The sequence below is a fragment of the Neovison vison genome, chromosome 13, assembly GCF_020171115.1.
Source record: "Neovison vison isolate M4711 chromosome 13, ASM_NN_V1, whole genome shotgun sequence".
Classification (NCBI taxonomy): Eukaryota; Metazoa; Chordata; class Mammalia; order Carnivora; family Mustelidae; genus Neogale; species Neogale vison.
In genome coordinates this window covers 58756390-58779778 of record NC_058103.1, presented here as the reverse complement: position 1 = coordinate 58779778, position 23389 = coordinate 58756390, and the positions used below count along the sequence as shown (strand labels likewise).

At 34.7% G+C, this 23389-nt stretch overlaps 1 protein-coding gene across 12 annotated transcripts in view; it reads left to right on the top strand.

Annotated features, from left to right (window-relative positions):
• The window catches only part of MIA2 (MIA SH3 domain ER export factor 2), an 85818-nt gene that overhangs the window by 61699 nt on the left and 730 nt on the right, over positions 1-23389 (top strand). For 7 of the 12 annotated variants that reach the window (XM_044231921.1, XM_044231920.1, XM_044231928.1 and 4 more), the window contains 7 exons: positions 2459-2526; positions 4334-4416; positions 5997-6125; positions 9707-9865; positions 18010-18132; positions 21525-21583; positions 22413-22695. In XM_044231921.1, coding sequence (XP_044087856.1) covers positions 2459-2526; positions 4334-4416; positions 5997-6125; positions 9707-9865; positions 18010-18132; positions 21525-21583; positions 22413-22695 — 904 coding nt within the window. Of the gene's footprint in view, positions 1-2458; positions 2527-4333; positions 4417-5996; positions 6126-9706; positions 9866-18009; positions 18133-21524; positions 21584-22412; positions 22696-23389 lie in introns of those variants that run through there. The other 5 variants (XM_044231922.1, XM_044231931.1, XM_044231929.1 and 2 more) reach the window with 2 other exon arrangements.

The window sequence follows — 23389 nt, the reverse complement described above, 5'->3', positions numbered from 1 at the left end:
AAGTCTGAGCTTTTTCTGTTATTGTACATTGCATTTCTTGTTTAGTAAATAATGACATTGACTTCATGTTAAAACATACAAAAAAGGGGCACCTGGGTGGCTCAGTTGGTTAGGTGTTAAGCATCTACCTTTGGCTCAGGTCATGATCCCAGGGTCCTGGGATCAAACTCCACTCAGGCTCTCTGCTCAGCAGGGAGCCTACTTCTCCCTCTTCCTCTGCCTGCCACTCCCCAACTTGTGCTCTTTCAGTCAAATAAATAAAATCTTCAAAAAATGCAAAAAATATCCTTCATGTCTTAAAGTGTTTTGTTTTTTTTTTAAGATTTTATTTATTTGAGAGAGAGAGAAAGAGAAAGGGTGCACATATAAGCAGGGAGAGGGACAGTGGGAGAGGAAGAAGCAGACTCTCCACTGAGTAGGCAGACCGATGTAGGGCTCCTGAGATAATGACCTGAGCCGAAAGGCAGATGCTTAACCAACTGAACCACCCAGGCATCCCCCATTTTTTTTTTTTTTAGATTTTATAAAAATAATGCATACTTACTGAATAAAAAGTTCAGACTATATAGAAAAGATGTACAAAGAAGTAATAAGCAGTATCACTTTCATTTATTCTATACCTAAAAAAATATATTCAGACATAAATCACAGGTATGTTTTAAAAAATGAAAACATACTATATATTAATGTTTTATATACTGCTTTATTTAAATATATTATAGATATTTTTCTATGAATATTTTATATCTATATAAACCTTTCCCATTTGAGAAATGTTTCCTTTGTTTCTACTTTTTTACTATTACAAATAATTTCACAATTTCAGATGTTACTTTTTTTTGGATAATTTCTTTGTTCCATCCCATTAGATTTCATCTTTTCTTCCTCTGAACTCACATAATACTTTGCTTTTATGTGTTCTGTGGCAAGTACTGTGGTCGTTTACAGTTGTCCTTACCACAGATTTAAACTTAAATAGGGACTGTTTCTTTTCCCTTAATACTTACATGCATATTTTTTAATATGCAATTATAGATACTTTTTTGCATATTTTAAGTATTTAATATCTGAATACAGTGTGGTCATTCAGTGAAATACAGTTTTACCTAACCTTTGAAGTGTAAGCTTTTCAAAAGACTCTAATCATTTAGCATCAGTGATTTATATTTATATTTTTTGTAGATATGTCTTTCATATTGACAGCATTGTAATCATAGTCAAATTTACTTTTGACTTATTAACTTTTCATTGTCTTACACCTTAAAATCAAGAGTAAATAGTTATACTAAATGTGTGGAAAACATTTAGAAGTGGCTTTGGTTCTCCATTATTAAATGAATTGGTATTTTATTAACTAAAATTGTTATGGTGTAATATTCTTTTTATCAGTATAAAGTTGATTTTATGCTTATATGTTAGAAAGTGATTTATACATGAAATCTTTTTGATAATAATGCTAAAATATGGTTAAGCTTTATTTTGTGTCTGTGTGTGTAAGGAATACTTAACATACTTTATTCTTTGGCCAGTTAATGTCAGTTTTAATGTGTACTTCATAATTTCAAGTGAATACATTTGATAGATCTTTTTACTTATAAAAAGTTATGGTTATAAATTGAGTCAATTTGCCTACCTTTGCATGATAAATACATTTCCCCAAGTGGATTGCATTAGTTTGGCCAGGTCTGATATTCCAGACATTGTTGCTTCTTAACTGGAGAGTTCACAGAATTACTGGAAGACATGCAGTATTCCATACACGTTTAACCTTTGCCTGCAAACTGTTTAGGAATATTGTATGTTCTTGGTATTTATTATAAGTGTAAATTTATTTTATGTAACATATGTACTCTGATTTTCTAACCTTTTATTACATAAACATTTCACTAAACAAATGTAAGACTGTAGGAATTGATTTTTAAAATGCTATGTGCTGAACAGACACGCTGCACACTTTGCTTATATTCAGCCATTTAAAAAAATGTCCTATATGGGCATGCTGTGAAGCTGTTATAGACCTTTATGGTTTCACTAAATAGTAGTGATTCCTCTTCAAAGACAGCTGTCTATGATATTATAGCCAGCGTACATGTGCCTAATGATTCTGAGTCTCCATTCCCATCACCCTAAGCTTGGGTCCTCTTACATTGCTTTTGTCATATTATTTGGATTTTACAGCACCAAATGCTGCTGATCCTTGACTCCACATCTATATAACAGCATTCATTGGCAAGTACATGATCAAACTCCAGCCTTGATACTCGTCTTCTGGTTATACGAAACTCATTCCCTTTTTAAAAATTCCCTAAGTTAAAAATTTTACATTGACTTTCTGAAATGGATATGTAAGTGATTATGGTATTTATGAATACTTACCTATCTTTCATTTTACATTTGTTTGTGTTAGTTTGAAGATGTATTTTCAAAAAAAGATTAAAAATGTATTATTTTCTTTAAGTTGGCAGCTCGGAATGCTGAAAGAGCTCTTAATGAATTGAGGAAGGAAAATGCTTACAATAGACAAAAGTAAGTATCTTTGCGGGAACACTTTAAAGCTTTAGTTTAGTACTTTATTTTTAATTGTTATGTATTATATAATGCTTTTGTAGGGATAAATATGCATGAATCCAGCATATCTGATGGTGAAATATTTATTAGTTTTATTATGAGTTACTAGATTCTTTTGTTTGAAACACTTGTCCTAAAGAAGTTGTTTTAACAGAAGTAAACTGTTCACTTGTTCTTCTGTAAAAAGTATAACTTAAAAAAATTCTTTTTTTAAATCAGAGTAGGAAGAAGGCATTTACAGGGGATGGAAAGAGAAAGGACAAATTTCTAATGTAGTAATTTTCAGAGTACTGGCATCTTTTAGTAGGTGAATGGGTAGAATAAATGTTAATTGTTTCATTCTCTGACTTTCTTTCATTGGATGACAATGCCTTACAAATAAAATGAAAGGGAGAATGAAGTTTATAATGTATAATCAAAGAGAAGAATAAATACTTTTCTAGGAGGATTGTAATAGTCTTCCCAGGTGTTGAAGTTTCTTGCCAGAGTTTACTATTAACATTATCCAGTATTAGCTTAGTCTCTTTGCTTGTCTTTTCTACTCTGAAATTAAAACTACATGATTAAATATTTTATTTCAGATCCGATGATCAAAAACTAGAAATACGATTCTTTTAAGATGTCACATTTTTCAGATAAAAGGCTTAGGAATGAAAGAGTAGGATGAGTTCACTGGATTCCTTTTTTATGTTCTGATTCGAATCAGGGGTAACATTACAGTGGAAAGCAGAAGTGAATCAGAGCTAAGAGCCTTGTGTTTTAATCCTTGCACTTTCATTTTGAATAAATCATGTAAACTTTTTGCTCAGTTTCCTTGGTTGTAAAATGATAGATTTGAACTGGTTGACCTTGGAAAGCCCTGCTATTTCTAAAATTTGGGTTCTGGGATTATAGTATTCACTGTAGTCTAGTTTTTTCTTTTTTAAAAAATGATTTTATTTATTTACTTGGCAGAGAGAGAGGCAGTGAGAGAGGGAACACAGCAGGAGGAATGGGAGAGGAGAAGCAGGCCCCCAGCTGAGCAGGGACACCCCCCTACCCCACCCCATGCAATGCAGGGCTTGGTCACAGGACCTGAGCCGAAAGCTCAAGTCTCCAAGGGCAGATGCTTAAGGACTGAGCCACCAAGGTGCCCCCACTGTAGTTCAGTTTTGAAAACAGAACAAAATAAAGTGATTTCAAAACTAAATAAAACATCACTATCATTAGGCGAAAAGATGCCTGTTACCCCAAAATAAGTAGTGGGGTTATAGAAAGGTGTTTTGGTCAGAATATTTGTTTGTTTGTTTCTTTTGGTTTCTTTCTTTTCTTCTTCTTTTTTTTTTTTTAATATTTATTTATTTGACAGACAGAGATCGCAAATAGGCAGAGAGGCAGGCAGAGAGAGAGAGGGAGAGAAAGGGAAACAAGCTCCCTGCCAAGCAGAGAATCCTATGTGAGGCTCCTTCGCAGGACCCCGGGATCATGACCTGAGCTGAAGGCAGAGGCTTTAAACCACTGAGCCACGCAGGCGCCCCTCTTTTGGTTTCTTTTTTAAATTTTAATTCCAGTGTAGTTAACACACAGTGTTCTGTTAGTTTCAGGTGTACAATATAGTTATTTGACAATTACATATATTACTCATCAAAATAATTTTAAAGCATGTTTTTTCTATGTAGATATTGAGGTAGTGAAAAGTACCTTGTACTTGGTAGTGGCATTTTTCTTGAAATGTGGGTGCTTTTCTTGGATGAGTAACTTAGAGATGTTTGTTCTTTATTTGCAGATTAACTGAAACAGAGTTTAAATTTGAACTTTTAGAAAAAGATCCTTATGCACTTGATGTTCCAAATACAGCATTTGGCAGAGGTAGTTTTTTTTTTTAAACCCTTGTTTAAAATACATATATATATGTATATATTGCACATAACCTTTTATATTAGTATAAATTAATACTACTATTTATAAATATTTTAGATTTTGGAACCAGGATTCTATTCTGAGTTCTGGCACAATCTCCCAGGTTTCTGAGTTTTGTTTCCCTAGCAAAAAATGTAAATAATTGCTGCCTCCATTTCTCAGTGGGCATTTGTAAGATGATGTCTATTTAGTACATTGAGCTCCTTGCAAAGCAAAGTGCTTGGCACATAGTCAGGTAATCATAATTATTTTATAATAATTATATAGTTATTTATTATAATAAATAATCATAATTATTTTAGGGGAGAATGAATAAGGAGTGCTTAAATGGAATAATGTTGTGACTATTTATATATCCACTATCTTTGAAATTTGCTTAAAATATAAAAATAAGAATTAGAACAGTTGTTTTTAATTATTTAAAAGAGTCAGTTAAGGTGGGAAAACAATCTGAGCATTCTTTGCTTTAATTACCTCCAAGTGAGGACCAGTTCTTTGGAAGATGTATTTAATATTTTTGTCCACTCATTAAAGACTTAGCATTTTTAATGATCTCATACTATTCCAAATAGTTTAAATTTTTCAAAATAATGTTTGGTTGAATTGGAATTAAGCATTTAAGGCAGTGAAAAATAAAGCTATCTTTATATAGGTGGAATTCCATTTTAATAACTGTTTTGAAGGTATAAAAGTCACTTTTGAGAGTCTAATTTCACTAAAATGAAAGTTTATTTTTACATTTAACAAAATAGCAGATTATTATTAATTTCAAATAGTAATAAAGTTTGCAGTGCTGGGAATTATATAGAAGGAATTTTCTTCTGGATCTAAAGCAGAAGTTTCAGAAAAATTAAATAAAACTTTGATCTTTTGTTGTAATAATAACATTTACGTATTTAAAAAGTATTATTTTGGTGGTACTTAAGCTTGTTTTTTGATGTTCTTGACTTTTGATCTTTGGAAGCATAATCATTACTTGGGAGTGGTGAAGTTTGTAAAATGATAGGGCTCTTGGTTATTTAATTGATAAAGTGATTTATTTGATGAATAAATGTAATCTGAATTTTCAGTGGCAATGAATCAGAAGTAATTTCTGATGCTTCAGAGGATTTTGCATTTCTACAATAGTACAACCCTCACCAGCCAAAATATCTGGAAGCATATTGCCATTAAAAGCAAAACCAAATAAACTTCAACGCCCGCAAATCCTCTTATACCTCTAAAATATCACTAAATATCACCATTATCATTTACTTAGTAGTGTATGGTTATTTAAGTGTATTAGTTACCAAGAGGATAATGTTTTTATTGACTAGGTATCTATTTGGTACACAGACTTTAAAAACCTAGGGTTCCATATTTAATTCTGTCCCATATTAGCAAAACCCAAGGCATAGTTAGTATTCAAGAAGTGGATTAAACTTAAATTGGCAATAGGTGACCTGATGGAAATTGTTGAAATGGAATTCTAATCTATAGTGTAGCTAATTGAAACTATGAATTTAAATATGCTGTTTTAATTATTCCAGAGCATTCCCCATATGGTCCCTCACCATTGGGTCGACCTTCATCTGAAACGAGAGCTTTTCTCTCCCCTCCAACTTTGTTGGAGGGTCCACTCAGACTCTCACCTTTGCTTCCAGGGGGAGGAGGAAGAGGTATATTGTTTAAACATCTTTATTACTCTAGATTTCTTCCTTATTTTATATTTTCATCTCAACTTATCTTTAAAATAAACCTTGGGAAAATACAGGCATTCCTTGCACTTATTGTGGGTTACTTTTGTTTGGAAAAGGAGCTCTGTGATATCTAATTTTAATATATTTTTCTCTTAGAAACAGGATATAATAGGTTATATTTTGATCAAGCACTTGATGTGTATCTCTTTGAATCATTCGGCTTCTTAAAAACTGTATTTTATAGCACTTTATAAAGAACACATAAAATATGATAACAATCTAACGTGGCATAAAATTGTATTTTAATGAAACATTATTAAAATGTAGAAATTCCAAATTCTTTTTCTACTTTATTTTCATGATCTTTTATTGTAGAAAATCAGAAAGTGAAAGAACCTTCTTTTTAGAGTGGCGTAATTAGAAGTACTATCTTATAGACCAAGTTTTGATGAGAGTCTTAAAGGAGACCTAAATGATTTCTTAATACTTTGAGAAACTGACCCAAGATTGTCTGCTTTGTTACCTACCTGTATGGGTTTTTGAGTATCTCAGCAGCTATTTCAAATCTATGCATTAGCTCTTGGTCTTTCTGCATTTACTTCAGCACTCACCCTTGTGTTACCTATGTACCTGGAGTTTTCCTCTTTTGATCTTTTACCATACTTTGTTCACTTTGTCAGGTTGTTTTAAAATTTTCTCTTGAACTGTGGCAAAATGCAAAGATTTAGAAAGTACTGTTTATTTCCAAATCAAAAGTCTCAGGTTTTTAGCCTCATCTGTGTTGTATGAGAGCTGATAGCATTCTTCATCTGTGTTGTGACCCCCATTCTGCCCCCTTTATTAGTGATTTTAGCATATTGAATCTGACTAAATCAAAACACCAAACTAAACCCAACTTATAAAAGCTCATATATTGAAATGGATACTAATCAAAATAGTCTCTCATGGAGGCTGTAATTCCCAATTGAACCTACTATTATTTTAAATATTTTTGGAACTCTTTCTTTGGGATTGTCTTCAAAGAATGAGAAAATGAATTTTCTACTTTATGGTTATGGGATGTTCTCCATTTGCCCATCTCCTGTTTACATCATCTTTCCTTATCCTCGGTTTGGTACACTTAGCACTGGTCTCTCCTACCTCCGAGTCCTACCTACTGATTGGGCTTACAGCCTGGAGACATTTCGGAGAGAAGCTTTTCTTGTCTTGGCTTTGAACTGAAAACTAGGGAAAGAGTGAGTTGCAGACTGATACTTGGAGTCCTGGGAGAGGTTTGCCTTAAGCACTTTAGGAAGGGGACTAATTTTGAAATTCACATGTGTGCTATAAATGCACTATAATTCATCTTCCCCCTAATTTTTTTTTACTCTGAACAGTAAGAAATATATTTTCATGTTCTATTATCCATCAACATAAATGTAATAGAAACCATTTACATGTTTTTTATGCTTTCTGATACTTTCTATTCATTTCTATTCCATTTCATTAAAAAAATTGCTGCTTAAGAGTAAGTTGATTTTATGCACCACGATGGGTTGCAGCCAGCTGTCTGAAAAACAGTGCCCTAGAAATCAGGGTATAATTGGCTAAACTGTAAATATGAATCACTGGAAGTTGAATAACATAAGTCAAGGATTGCTTGTAGTCAATTGAATATTTGGAGTAAGAGTGAAAATTACCTTTGATTTCTCCTCTCCTATTTAAATTACTTTCCTCTCCTTTTTAATTACTTTCAAGAAATAATGTGTTTAGATTATTTTCAGGGGTGTTTTGCTATTTTTTAGAAAAGCTAAAGAAGTTTTAGGTAAGTTATCAGTAGGTCTTAAAAGAGTTGATTTGAAGTAAAGTTCCTGTGACCCATCCAAGAAGGATGATGAGTGCCCTTTTCCTTTGTTTTATTATCTTTTTAAAACTTAAAGTTTGGGTGAGATACATGTTCAAATAAGATGGAGTATAAGGAAAATAATTTCTTTTTAGAGTAACCTTAATGTAACTTTTGGTGTGAATGCAAAGCATTTTCAAGTTTGTAATTTTTCACCTGGTAGTCATTTGGCCTATGCTTTGGTTCTCTGAAAGGAAGCAATCAAAAGAAGGCTTTTGTCTCCTTTAAAGATCTGTGCTTCATTCTAGATGAACTCAGCCTAATTGACTCTTGCACATTTTTTACCAATTTAATTTTCTGCTTTTCCAGCCTTTTTCTTCTAATGAACTTATTAGAAGGATGAATAGGCTGGAAGGGAAGATTGAGGGAAATTAATAGAATATACAAGTATAAGGAAAAGAGATAGTTGACCTTCTGAATATAAAAGTTTACTCTTGGCTGTACAAAGGGAAGTAGATAAAAAAATATTAAAAGATTATATTTTTTATATATAATAGGATTCTTATACTGATTTGAACAAGTTACCAAGAAAATATCAGATTTGTTTTAGTCTCTTAAAGGTGTACTGAAATGTGGAAAACATTTTAGATTTCTATTAAAAAGTTGTTGTTGTTTTTTAAATAAAAGCTATTCCTTGAAAGGAAAAGGGTTTTGTTTTCTGGGCAGTATAAATTTGGGAAGATCTTTTTCTCCCCTCAGTGATAGATAAGTAAAGTATTAACATATTTTGTTATTTAGTGTTTAAAAAATTGTGTATTTGTTTTTTTCCATTTTAATTGAATATGTTATTAATTGAGGTATTGTCCTTTTTGTGGTCATAAGAAGGGAACTTTATAATGATGATGATCTTTTATAAATGTAAGCATGCTGATTTCCTTATCCAAATGAGTGTTACTTTGTTCAAAGTGTTTATTCCAACTGTGCTGTTGTTTTTGGAACTCTTGTTTTAGACTTGCCTTCAGAGTTGTGAACTCTTTTTGAAGGTGAATTTGATATTCAGAAATTGCTAAAAGCCCTTTAAAGCCAAATTTATCTGGTGGGTATAAAGTTTGTAATCAGACTGGTTAAAATCATTTTTGGACAGAAGTAAAGTCCTGTTTCAACATTGAGATGCAGTTTCTTGAGTGACTTTTAAGTTAATCTGAGTACATTTCTAAAAGAGTTGTTCTAAAAAATACTGTGAGTAGTTGTAGAATTATTAAAATAGGTTATAGAGTCTAGGATGATAGCTTTAAAAGAATCATGCTCTTTTTGACTATTGGTGTATTAGTGTAAGCAACATAAACCTCATTTTATAAATATTTTATTCCATTTTATTCTTTTCTGGTATAGAAATCTCTACTTTGCAATTTACTTTATAGTCCTATTTTTCAGACTTAGTATTTATAATTCACAATTTAGCCATTGATTTTATGTATAAATGATGATGGTGGTAACGTTTCTAAATGACTTTAATAGACAGTTGTTTGATTATACACATTGCACAATTATTATTTCCTCCTTGTCCTACACTTTGTCCTAGGCTTTGGTAGGATAGAATTGTAGTCTATTGTGTCTTAGGGAAACTTTGTGGGAATCTGATTGTTCTCACTTTTTACAAGCTGCCTGGGTTTCATTTGATGATAAGTCTTTAATACTTTTTTAGGTGAAACAGAATTGTATTTTTTTCTTTAATTAGGCATAAGAGGCCCAGGGAATCCTCTGGACCATCAGAATACCAATGAAAGAGGAGACTCAAACTGTGATAGATTAACTGATGCTCGCAGAGCACCTTCAGACACTGGATCCCTTTCACCTCCGTGGGAGCAGGATCGTAGGATGATGATCCCACCATCAGGTATGGAAAGAGTATAATTATTTATATTTGAAAGGCAACCAGTCTGTGCAACATAGAGGAATGGAAGAAAAGAGGAGTACATGTATGTCCTGTCTTAAGAAAAACCACGATACAGGGGCGCCTGGGTGGCTCAGTGGGTTGAGCCGCTGCCTTCGGCTCAGGTCATGATCTCAGGGTCCTGGGATTGAGCCTCGCATCGGGCTCTCTGCTCAGCAGGGAGCCTGCTTCCTCCTCTCTGTCTGCCTGCCTCTCTGCCTGCTTATGATCTCTCTCTGTCAAATAAATAAATAAAACAATTAAAAAAAAAAAGAAAATCCACGATACATATTAGAAAACAATAGTAGCATAAATTTCCAAACATGATAATTAGGGGTAATTGTTCAGGTTATAGAAGACTGCTTTGCTCCCCTCCAACCCTCCTGTGGAATATCTTTATTATTTTTATTGCTCATAGAAGGGATATATATTTATTTTAGAAAATCCAAACAATTGTGGGGTGCCTGCGTGGTGCAGTCAGGTAAGCCTCAGACTCTTGGTTTGGGCTCAGGTCATGATCTCAGGGTTGTGGGTTTGAGCCCCTCACTGGGCTCCATGCTAAGCACAAAGTCTGCTTAAGATTCACTCTACTTTTTGTCAGTTCCTCCTTCCTGCTGTCTCTCAAATAAATAATAAATAAGTCTTAAAATCTAAGTAATGGAGAAATGTGTAATTAGGAAAGTGAAAAAAATCTCAATCATCATCTTAGCATGCTTTTCTAAGAATTTAGTTTTATATCTTTTAGGGATTGTGTGTTTTGGGGTTATCGGGTTTTTTTTTTTTTTTAATTGGCATACATTCATAAACATAAATGTAAAAATTCCTTTACTTCTCTGCAATTATACTGTTTACCTTCTTGAAATTGTATTTTCTTTTTTTTTTTTTTTTGGTGGGCGGTAAAGCAAAGTTTATTGAACTATAGTACAAAGCTCCCAAAGAAAGAGGGAACACAAGAGGGATCCCCAAAATTGTATTTTCTCATTGGACAAATTGTGTTAGATTTACTGCTAAAATAAATATATTTACCAGAAGAGTCACAGAAGAATATCCCAAAGGAAGGCGGGTAGCTGCTATTTTCTGATAGCTCTTACTTTCCCAAGGAATGTATTTAAAATGACTTGGTTAGCTAAATTTTATTTAGATATGGTGTTTCAGGGACACTGTTACGTGTAGTGAGCTATGCCTGCTTTGTATACATTAGTTATATTTAAAAAATATATACTATTTCTGATTCCTTCCTGAGGAGTTGGAGTGAGTAAGAGTATTATAGGAAAAAAATTTCAATTCCGAGAATCAGCCCTTGCTGTAGTAGTATGTGTATGTTCTAAGAAATGGTGGCTGCCTATACTGTGGTTTTGCTTTGTTTGAGATCACCAAATACAGCTTCATTAAGACAGAGATTTGTGTCACTTTGTTCACTGCTATAGCCTCAGCACTGAGCACCATGCTGGGGATGTAGTATTTGTTCAGGAAATACCGTTCAAATACTCTTTGACTGAATGACTACCCAAATAATTCTGACAAAGCTGAGTATGTTTTTTAATATTTGGAAATCTATTTGCTGTGATGTACGTATTTAAGAATCTTTTAGGAGAGTGACATAGAACATCTTTCATGCCTTTAATATTCATTAAAAAGTTTTGCTGTGATAAAAATAAAGATAATCACAGCCCCTTTCTCAGAGGACTTGGTTACAAGATTTCTGTGGATATCCTATCTCTACATCTGTAAGAGGACTTTCCTTTGAGACTTTACAAACTATTAGTACCAAGAGTACCTGTCAAATGCACTGCATAGCTCTTCATTAAAATCTAGTGTCATAGCTCAAAGTTGACTAATCTTCAGAAATAACTTAGGAAACTTCAAGGAAAATGCAGATACATCTGGGTCCCACCTCAAATCAGGCCTTCTGAACATGAACTTCAGTGGTAAGGTCTATATGTCTAAAAAAACTCTCTCAGAGGTTCTAAGGAGCAGCTATATTTAAAAACCACTAATCTGTCTCCCCCCAACCCTACTCATTTATTTATTGCACTGAGTTCTTGAAGAGAATAGCTGACAGTCTTAAGTTAAAATAGCTAGGCAAATAGCAGAGACTAGAATTCAGACAGTAATGACTTTGTTGTTGTTCATTCATAAAATTAGTAAATATTTTACATTTCCTTTAAATAAAATTGCCTTAAGTCTATAATTTTAGACCTTTTGATACTATTTCATAGATCCCTGAGTCTTTTCATTTTGTTTCCAATTTTTCTTTTATTCTTTTGGTTGAATAGTTTCTCTTGATCTGTCTTTAAGTTTACTGACTCTTCCCTCTATCATCTCCATTCTGCTGTTAATATTAAGCCCATTCAGTAAAAGTTTTATTTTAGATACTGTATTTTTCAGTTCTAGAATTTTTTTATACTTTTTTATACTTTTGATATCTCTCCTGAGATTTTTTCTTTTTTAATTCATTATGAGTATTTTCTAAATCTCATTGAGTATAGTTTTTTTTTTTTTAAGATTTTATTTATTTATTTGACAGACAGAGATCACAAGTAGGCAGAGAGAGGGGGGGAGGCAGGCTCCCTGCCAAGCAGAGAGCCCAATGTGGGGCTCGATCCCAGGATCCTGGGATCATGATCTGAGCTGAAGGCAGAGGCTTCAACCGCTGAGCCACCTAGGCACCCTGAGTATAGTTTTTTTAAAAAAAAGATTTATTAGCAGAAAGCCTGACTCGGGGCTTGATCTCAGGACCCCAAGATCATGATGTGAGTGGAAACTAAGAGTCAGATGTTTAACTGAGTGAGCCACCCAGGTGCTCCTGAATATAGTTTTTTAATAGCTGCTTTAAAGACCTTGTATAATTGTTTTGTTTGTTTGTTTTTATATTTAATTTATTTATTTGACAGACAGAGATCACAAGTAGGTGGAGAGGCAGGCAGAGATAGAGGAGGAAGCAGGCTCCCTGCTGAGCAGAGAGCCCGACGTGGGGCTCGATCCCAGGACCCTGGGATCATGACCTGAGCTGAAGGCAGAGGCTTAACCCACTGAGCCACCCAGGTGCCCCTGGTTTGGTTTTTTTTAAAGATTTATTTATTATTAGTGAAATGCCCATGGCTGTGGGGTTGGGGTGGGAACAGAGGGAGAATGAGAGAGAGAGAGAATCCCAAGCAGACTCCTGGTCTGAGTGCAGGGTCTGACAGGTCTCGACCTCACAACCCGGAGATCATGGTCTGAGCTGACATCAAGAGTTGGATGCTTAACTGACTGAGCCACCCAGGTGCTCCAAGACCTTGTATGATCATTCTAACATCAGGGTCATCTTGAGGATGGCCTCTGTTGATTGTCTTTTCCCTTTAAACTGCGTCACATTTTCTTGTTATATAGAGTAATTTGGTTTGTATCCTAGTAATTATGGGGATTCTGGATTTTGCTCTATTTTTCTGAAGAGCGTATGTTTTGTTAAAACCTAAAATGTTAAGTTGATCAAACTCAAACTTGGATTTTTTCTTCTCTAGACAGCAGTTCTCTAGACAGCAATCCAAATATTAGTTCAGTGTTTAGACTTAGCTAAAAATGCTTGGTTTTAGACTTGGCTGAAAATGCTTTACGCTTTCTTCATACATTTGTGGTTCAGGGGTTAGCCATTGACTTGGGGCAAAAATCTCAGAATCTTAGGCTCACTTCTTTGGCTCTCCTGGACACTCTTCTTTGTTTTTTTCAAGCCACATTTTCTATGAGGTTTGACTGCTCTCTGCTACAGATTGACAGTGGTCTGCCTTCAGGCTAAGATATAAAAAATGGAAAACTCACCCCACAATGGTACCTTTTTCCAAGTTCCCGCCCTTTTACCAAATCTGTCTATTTTTTAATGCTCAGAGCCTTCAGGTATTTGTTACATTACTTTTAAATTTTTAATGTTTTTCCAGTTTTATTGAGCTATAATCAATAAACATCACTGCTTAAGTTTGTGTACAACATAATGATTTGCCTTTATATATATTGTGAAATTATTACCACAATAAGTTTAGTTTACATCCATCATCTCATATACGTACTAAAAAAAAATACATGTTTTCCTTGTGATGAGAATTCTAGGATCTCTCTTAACAGCTTTCCTGTGTGTCATACAGCAGCATTAGCGATAGTCATCGTACCATATATTATATCCTTAGTACTTATTTATCTTATAACTGGAAATTTCTATCTTTTGACCAAGAAAAGGGAAGGAGTAGCACACTACATATATTAGTTGAACTCTATTCTATTTCCTTTCCTTTACTGGGGCCGTTAGCATCCATCCTTCCCAGAGGTGACTACTCATGAGGCCAGTGTGTGTAAACTTAGATCCATATATAATTTAAAAATATATATAAATATATATATAACTTTTCTCTTTAATCAAATTTTTTAATCAGCATCATGTTCTTGAGTTCTTTCCATTTTAATTAAAGCTTATTACCTCTATTGCTATATAGTAATTCTGTATATAAACATACCACAATGTATTTATTCACTATCCTCTGTTGAACATTTAGGATGTTTCCAGTGTTTTACTATTACTAACAGTGCTAAAGTTAACACCCCTCACATATATGTTCTTTAGAAATGAGTTCAAGAAATGAGATTGCTGAGTAATAGGATAAGCATATTTAGTGTATTTTTGGGGTTAATTGATATTGTCATATTGTCCTCAAGAGTGGCTGTGCATGAAATATTTGAGAGTAGTTATTTCTGCAATACTTGATTTCTACGGTAGTTATTTCTACAGACTAACTACAGTAGTTATTTCTATAAAACAGTTGTAAAACTGTTTTGAATTATCTCTGGTGATATGAGGTAAAATTTTTATCTTATTTTTATGTATAGTTCTTTGATTAGTGAGCTTGAGTATCTTTTCTTGTTTATTGGTAATTTATATTATCTATATTTACTGTAAATTGCCTGACCAATTTTATTTCTTGCTTAATAGGAATTCTTTTTTTTCTTAAGATTTTTTATTTATTAGAGAGAGAAAGAGAGACTGTGGCGTGAGGGGCAGAGGGGGGAGGGAGAGGGATAAGCAGATTCTATTCTGAGTGCCAAGCTCCGTGCGGGCCTCCATCTTATGACCCTGGGATCATGACCTGAGCCAAAACCAAGAGTCACATGCTCAACTGAATGTGCCACCCTGGCGCCCCAATAAAATCTTAGTGTATTTTGGATATTAATCTTGTCTTTTGCAGATATTTTCTCAATTTGTGATTATGCATGTTCTTGTTATATATGTTCCAAATTTTGTTATAGGTAAGTTAATCCATTTTTAGTAGAATTTTTGTTTTGTTTAAGACCTGTTCCTAGGGGGCGTCTGGGTGGCTCAGGGGGTTAAAGCCTCTGCCTTTGGCTCGGGTCGTGATCTCAGGTCCTGGGATCAAGCCCCACATCGGGCTCTCTGCTCAGCAGGGAACCCTGCTTCCCTCTCTCTCTGCCTGCCTCTCTGCCTACTCTGTCAAATAAATAAAATCTTAAAAAAAAAAAAAAAGATCCTAGATCAAAATGATACTCTGTTTTCTTCTAAAAACTTAAAATTTTGTTGTAAGCTTTAGATCTGTATTTTGTTTCTGTTTCAGTGTTTCGTGTGAGGAGTCCTCCCCTCATTGAATACACAGTTATTTCAATACTATATATTGGTTCATCAGTTTGAAATACCACTTTATATTAAATTAAATGTCCCAGGGGTGCCTGGGTGGCTCAGTGGGTTAAGCCGCTGCCTTCGGCTGAGGTCATGATCTCAGGGTCCTGGGATCGAGTCCCGCATCGGGCTCTCTGCTCAGCAGGGAGCCTGCTTCCCTCTCTCTCTCTGCCTGCCTCTCCATCTACTTGTGATTTCTCTCTGTCAAATGAATAAATAAAACTCTTTAAAAAAAAATTAAATGTCCATATTTGATACATCTGTTTCTCAGGCATTCTTTCTATACCATTGGTCTCTTTATTGCAGAATCCTAACCTATCTGTATCCATGCTGCTTTCATCTACTTCCTGGAAATTTTGCTTTTTCATTCCATTTAAATTCATCTACCTTCTGGAAATTTTGCTTTTTCATTTCATTTAAATTCCTTAATTATTAGAATTAACTATTTCAACATGTTGTGAAGGAAGATGTTTATTGTACTTGATTATTAGCCAGTATTAATCCTAAAAAATTCTAATTCTTTATCCATCTTTATAATTCTCTTTTGTTTCTGTTGTGTGATAGAATCCAGAATTATTAAAATAGGTACTCACGGAGTTATTACAGTCCAAGATTTGTTATGGAATGAAAAGAGATAAATAATATTTTTGTTTAACCCAGGCATTTTGGATTTTATTCTAATTCTTAGTTTATGAAACTGCCCCAGAATGCTGTGTGCACTTACTTGCAGCCTTTATTCATTTTTCCCCCAATCTTTTCCTTCTCCCTTTCTTTCTTTTTAATCATGTCTTTTCTTATAAGGATGGTAGAAAACAAAGGTATGAAAGCAAGCAAACAAGGAACCATTTGTCTTTATTTTCTGTATTTCAGTCTCATTGGTCATGTGCCTTCCACATAGCTTTATCTTGTTACATCATGTGTGGTGTGTATCTGAGTTTGACCAGAATACCCTTGTTTACTTGTACACCCTTCCTTTTCTCTCAGGGCAAGCTTTACGTCCTCCATAACACCACGATTTTGATTCCTCCAGTCAGAATTTAGTAGGCCACCACTCATAATTTGTATACCTCTTTAGTAAGGCATTGGCCACATTGTATTTATTTCTGTCACTATTAGACTATAAAGTGTGGACTGTATCAAAATCAACTTTATATCAGTAGTGCCATGTATACATTAAGCCCTGGTAGATTTCAGGAATAAGTTATTTTGTCCAGTGGAGGGCACCATGGGTATATGATTTATAAAATAGCAAACTTGTAGCAAAATTTTTTATTTCTTTTTGATTTTGTATTTCTGAGGTTGCTGATATTGTGGGGGGATGTATTTTAGAAGCAAAATAATGATATAGTATGATATCTTGAGACTTGCTTAAGAAAGAGTTGGGAAGTTTTCAGGCTTCCCCATTTCATCCACTTGCCTAGCTCTGCCATTTAATTAATCCCATGTTTGAAGTAGAAAGGGAAAACTTAGTTTAGATCTCAGTCATTGGTATTGGTCTTCCTTTAATTGGGCTAATAATTCAGATCCATTGAGACAGTTTTTTGCTAAGATTCTGAAAGAGGGAGGAAATGAGCCTGAGGTTATCCACCCAGATCTTTCTTTCCTGATTCACATCCCTGGGCCCTTGGGAGCTCATTAAATATAATTCTTTCCATTAACTCTAGTTGATGCTGAGTGGTTTCCTTGGCTTTGTGTGGGAGAGGTGTGTCAGTAAGGTCCCATCTGGCTGAGTCAGATGAGTAATGACCTATCCAACAATGTGTGGAGTTCACATTATGCACCACTGCTTAGGACAGTCATGGAAAGCAGTTTGCAGCTGTTTTTCCATATTTCTATGGATAAGAAAGAGCCACACAGTTCACCCCTTTTGACTTTCCTCTTATTTTTGGAGTTGGGCATATGCATAACTAATCTGTCAAAATCTGCCATCACCTGTCAAAGATGAGATAGACTACCTTTATTTTTTTCAAGAATGATGAGTTCTACAAGTACCCAGGAATGACAATTTTGTCATTGTAAGTGACCCTTGGGGACAATGAAGGGTGGTTGCAGAAGCACCTGAGTCACAGTCTGTGCCTAGATTTGTGTCTGTCCAGGCGTCCTTAATCTGAGCATTGTGAACCTTCTGTTCATCTGTTGAGCGAAAGATCTTCCCCTTTAGTTTTGGAGGGGTGGTAACTGCCAAAATACTGAAGTTACTAAAAATTTGATCATTGATGACCTCTGAATGATATCTGCTTTGTTAACTACCTCTTTTTTCAGTGCCTGTTTTGCTGAATTTCCTGATACACTTACAACATATTCCTTTTTTTCTTTCTTTGCTATTTCCTCAAATTATTTACTATTGTCTACCAAGAATGTGGTTCAGTTTTTTAGGAAGCAAGAGAAATATCTATATTCTATCTATTAAACTTAAATAAACTTGATTTATTTTTACAAACTTGTTTTCTAGGCCAACCATATCCTGATCCAGCTATTCCTCCACAAAGGCAAGACAGATTTTATTCTAATTCTGGCAGACTCTCTGGGCCAGCAGAACTCAGAAGTGTTAATATGCCGTCTTTGGATAAAGTGGGTAAGAAATACTTATGTGTATGTGTATATTTTTTAATAATGTGGCACATGAAAGAATTGGAAGCTGAAAAAAGGACTAATAACTGGACATCTTTGATAGCTCTTGATGCCAAAATCTTTCCTGAAACTTTCTAATTTTATGTTTCTTGTTATATTGTATGTATCCATGGCATGTGCATATGTGTTAATGGTTGATTTGGGCATTATTGTAATGGGTTTACTATATTTAGCTATGATGTCCAATTTTACTCTATTCCATGATTAATTTTTAAAAATTTTCCAGTCCACTTACATATATCCTACTTGGTAATCAGGAAAGTTAAGCTAGTGTGAATGGAAATGGGAAAATCCACAAGAAAAATAATTTGCTTTGTTGTTGCTTTAATTAAGTACCTTATTTAAACATTACATATGAAGATAGATTTAACTAACATTTATGGAGCAACCTACTATTTGTCAGGCACTCTTTTCCTTAAACCACCTCACAGCAACCCTCTAAAACTGGGAAATATATATATCCAGTGTATTAGTCAGAAGAGTGTAATGTTAAAAAGACTAAAAGCAAATAGAAACTTAAAATAAATTTATTGGTAAAAGGTTTCTTCAGGACAGGATATACATTGCAAGGCGGGGTTAGGCATTATCTGGCTGAAATATTTATTATCTTAGAAAAGGAGTCTTTTTGGAATAGTAAGCAGAGAAGGACATCTATGGCCTAGATTAATTAAAATTAGTTTTAATTAAATAATTTCTTTCTAACCTTTGGATTTTGGATTTTGAAATTGTTTTCCCTCATTAATTCAAACTTTATGGAGTGACAGTGTATATGTGATTGAATGTCTATTTTTAAACTAATGCTATCTAACATTTCTTACATGTCCTTTTTTGTTGTTGGAATCTAATTATTCAATTAGATAATTTTTAAGTGTCTACTGTTTAGAAGGTGCCCTACGTGACATGGCAGAGAATATAATTATAATAAGGTATAGTTTCTGCCTATAAGAAGCTAATAATTAAATGTGGAGAAAGAAATATATATATATATATATATATATATCTTTCATATATTTTATATATCCATCAGGCAGTAATGCTCTAGAATTAAAGAATAGCACCTTTAAAGATTAAGACTTACAAAGTCGTAATAAATTATGGCTGCAACATGGAGTGTGAGTCAGGGAATATTGAAACAAGTAGTGAAAAGGTTAAGCAGTATGTAGAGTTCTCAGGGCCTTGCAAACCTGTTCAAAACTTGGACCTTGTTCACAGGGTAATGGGAACACATTAAAGAAATAATCAGATCTGCATTTTAGAGAAATTACTGTGGATGCGTTATGGAGAATAGGTTGGAGGGAGCAGTTAAGATTGCAGGCATGGTAACTTTTTAGGAGTCTGTGACAGGAATCTACATCAGGAAGCGGGTAGTGATTTAGCAGAGGGGATAGGGATACATAGATGTAAGCAGACATAGAGAAAAGAGAATTGGGAGGATTTAGGATTGAAAGCATGTGGGAGTGTGGGGGAAGAAGGAGTCTTGGCTGATACCTAGATTCCTGACTATAACATCTGGGCCATTCATCATTCTGAGACAAAGAACAAGGAACAGGATCAAATTTGACAGGAAAGATTATAAGTTACATTTTGAGCTTATAAAATTAGCAGCACCTGTGATACACCTGCATGAATATTCAAAGAGGCAGTCCAAGCTTTGAAGTCCTAGTAGGGGGAATAACAATCTGAATCACACATCTGGAAGTCGTTAGTTGGTATACATCAAATTAAAGGTGTAGGAGTGGATGGGATTTCTCAAAAGGAGAATGAAAGGAGAATGGGGCTGAGGTGGGAACTCCATGGAGACCATCATTTAAGAATAGACAGAGGTAGTGAAACCCACCAAAGAGACTGAGAAGGAATGGCTAGCAAGGGAAGATAGAGAGAGAAGGGTGCCATCTCAAAAATTGAAGGCTGAGAGAATTTAAAGCGAGAGAGAGAGAGAAGAGTGGTCAATAATGGTAAGAAATAATATAAAATAAGGACTAAAAGTGTCTTTTAGTTTAGCAAAAAAATATTTTTTTTTGATGTTGGGGAAAATAATTTCGGTGGAGTAGTGGATGTTGCAAATAGATTGCAGTAAAATGAGGACAAAATGAGAGGAATTCCAAATAATATATATAGAACAAGTATTGATTACAGAAGAGAGGGGTAGCTGTAGGGGAATTTTCTTTTTCTGTGTCATTTTTAAGTAGTAGTTGGAAGAGACTTGCTGATGATGAATGGGTCTAGCAGAAAGGGAAGAGGGAGGCAACAGAGAGGAAGGGGAGAGATTTAGCGCACAGAACCAGGGTCATAGATCGTCTAGAAGGAGACTTCTCCATGATAAGAGGAGGAAAAATCATATGAATTTGGTTGCTGATAGATTTATTTGTTTGATGACAGAAAGTTAAGGGAGTTTCTAAGTGACTGGTTTAGTAGGTTTGAAAGATGGAGATTTAAAATTGCTGAGGAGAAATGTGGTTTGGAAGATGCAGAATGATTAGTCATTGAGCAGCTGCAAGTATGGCTGAAAATCCATCAGCTTGGAGTGGGCTCTGTCTGTGATTTGTTTTACCTGCAGAGGTGCTGAATTGCAGGTATAGGTAGAGTGGAAGTGGAAAGTTGGATTAATATGGAGCTAGAATATTGTCACGTACATGTCGAAATATTGCCAACTGGGTAAGGACATCGATGATTGGATGAAGTGATGGACTTAGAAGTCTAGTTAATTAGGGGTGGAAATGAAGAGAGGAGGAAACGAAAGAAAATGGAGGGAGACCAGAGGACTGGAAGCTTCAGTGAAAGGAACAGGTGTAGTGAGAATAACTAAATGAGAAGGCTAGGCGAGGATAAGGGTTGTGGTCAGAGAGAGGGTTGTTTGAATTTACCTTCTCATGGACCGAGCAGTTCTTGGTGAAGACAAAGTCCAGGAACATTTATTTTGAACAGTAGCTAAATTCAAATGCTAGTCTATGTTACCTGATGGAGGAATTAGGAAAGTAGGAAGGAAAGAGGAAAAGGAAGGAAGAATGGAGGGAGGGCAAAAAGAAAGGAAGGAAAGACGGAAAAAGGAGAGGGATGCCACCTTCCAGAAGTCTCCTAATGATGCACTTGCATCAGGGTTGCCTAGGAACAAGCCGCAGAAATTCCTGCCACCTGCCTTTGCAGAACTTTTGAGTGTGCCACAGTTTCCAGTGACCTAAAGCTGTTCCTGCGGCCGCAATGCAGGATGCTGGTATCGGGCTGGTTTATGTACTAATGGGAGAATGAGAAAATATCAACAATCCCTTGTAATTGGGAGATACGGTAGAAATGGAGTGATCAGTCATATATTTTTCATGGTTTAACTTTTATGTTTAGATGGACCAGTGTCTTCAGAAATGGAATCCACTAGAAATGATAACAAAGACGACCTTGGTGTAAGTATTGAAAGGAGAATTTTATCTACGTGTTCAGGAGCTTTCCAGACTCTTGGTTTATTAGAAGAGAAATTTAGCTGGCAATCTATTTCTTGATATAAAGCTGCTTCCCCCATTTTGACAAATATATACACTCCCTATATAGCATTATAGTTGTTTCTTTTCTGGATTGTACACTACAGTGATACAGTACAACTTATAGACTAAAGGCTTGAGTTAGCTTACTAAAGTTAAACAGGAATTTGGATTTTCCCCTTCAATTTTTATTTGAATGTTTTAAAGTATATTTTTGTTATTACCTTTGCAATTTTTGCTTTTGGTCACCTTTTTTATGTTGAAAATACAAACATAGGGCACCTGGGTGGCCCAGTTGGTTAAACAACTGCCTTGGGCTCAGGTCATGATCCTGGAGTCCTGGGATCGAGTCCTGCATCCGGCTCCCAGCTCCACGGGGAGTCTGCTTCTCCCTCTGACCTTCTCCCCTCTCATGTTCTCTCTCACTGTCTCTCTCTCAAATAAATAAATAAAATCTTAAAAAAAAAAAGAAAATACAAACATAAACATCTGTTTTTCAGTATGTACTTGATAAAAGAATGTATGTTTTGGTACTCTTGGACTACTCTTGTGTTTTATCTTTAGCCCGAGTATTACTTTCTTTTCAGTTAATATTTGTGATCGCAAAAATCCATCTGATGTGGAAAACAGAGTCTTTCAGAAGAATCTATTAAGATTATTATAGACTGCTTTCTTTTAAATCTAAGATTTTTCAGGAAGATTATTGCAAAATTTGCTGTTGCTTTAGTGACCGCTGTTTGTCAATTTGTTACAGAATTTAAATGTGCCTGATTCATCTCTCCCTGCCAAAAGGGAAGCAGCGGGCCCTGGCTTTGTTCCTCCACCTCCTGCTCCATTCAGGGAAGCAGCGGGCCCTGGCTTTGTTCCTCCACCTCCTGCTCCATTCAGGGCTCCATTATTTCCAGTGGATGCAAGGGGTCCGTTCATGAGAAGAGGTCCTCCTTTTCCTCCACCTCCTCCAGGAAGCATGTATGGAGCTCCTCGAGATTATTTTCCACCAAGGAATTTTGCTGGCCCACCGCCACCTCCATTTGCAAGTACGTTTTTTTTTTTTTTTTTTTTAAAACTTAGTGTGTGTTTTACAGAGTAAATCAAAGATATAATTCCAAGCTTTTCTCACTGTGAGTATATCATTACTTTTCCAAATTGGAAAGGCAGCCAGCCATTTGTAGACCGTAATGAGGCTTCCATGTGATTCATCCCAATGATATGGAATTATTTCTGTATTTCAGTAATTGGGAAAAATCATTGTTTTTTTGCAGCAGTCTTAAATTAAGACTTAAATTATTTGTATCTTATTTGATTAGAAAGTGGTTAATGCATCAATGAGTAAAAATAATTACAGCTTATATTTTAGCATTAAAATTACTGGCTAAAGTATTTTTAAAAGTTTTTTTCGTAAGTAGTTCCTATGCAGTCCTACTTATTTAAAACCCAAAATATGTTTATCATGTTTAGACTAATTGTTGAATTTATTGAAATTCTTTCATAGCCTTACATAAGAAAAAAACAATTTTTTGCTTTTATATCTGTACATTGCAATTTAGAACTCTAGGTTTCTATAGAATAAATAGTTAACCAAACACTAGGCGAAAGGCTAGTATATGCCTGACATGGTATTTTTTCTCTCATTTCTCCTCTATTTTAAGGTTTAAGGTGAACTAAGATGAATTTTGGGGAAATTCAAGATAGTCTTTTAACTGTAAATGTTTTAAGATAGTATAAAATTAG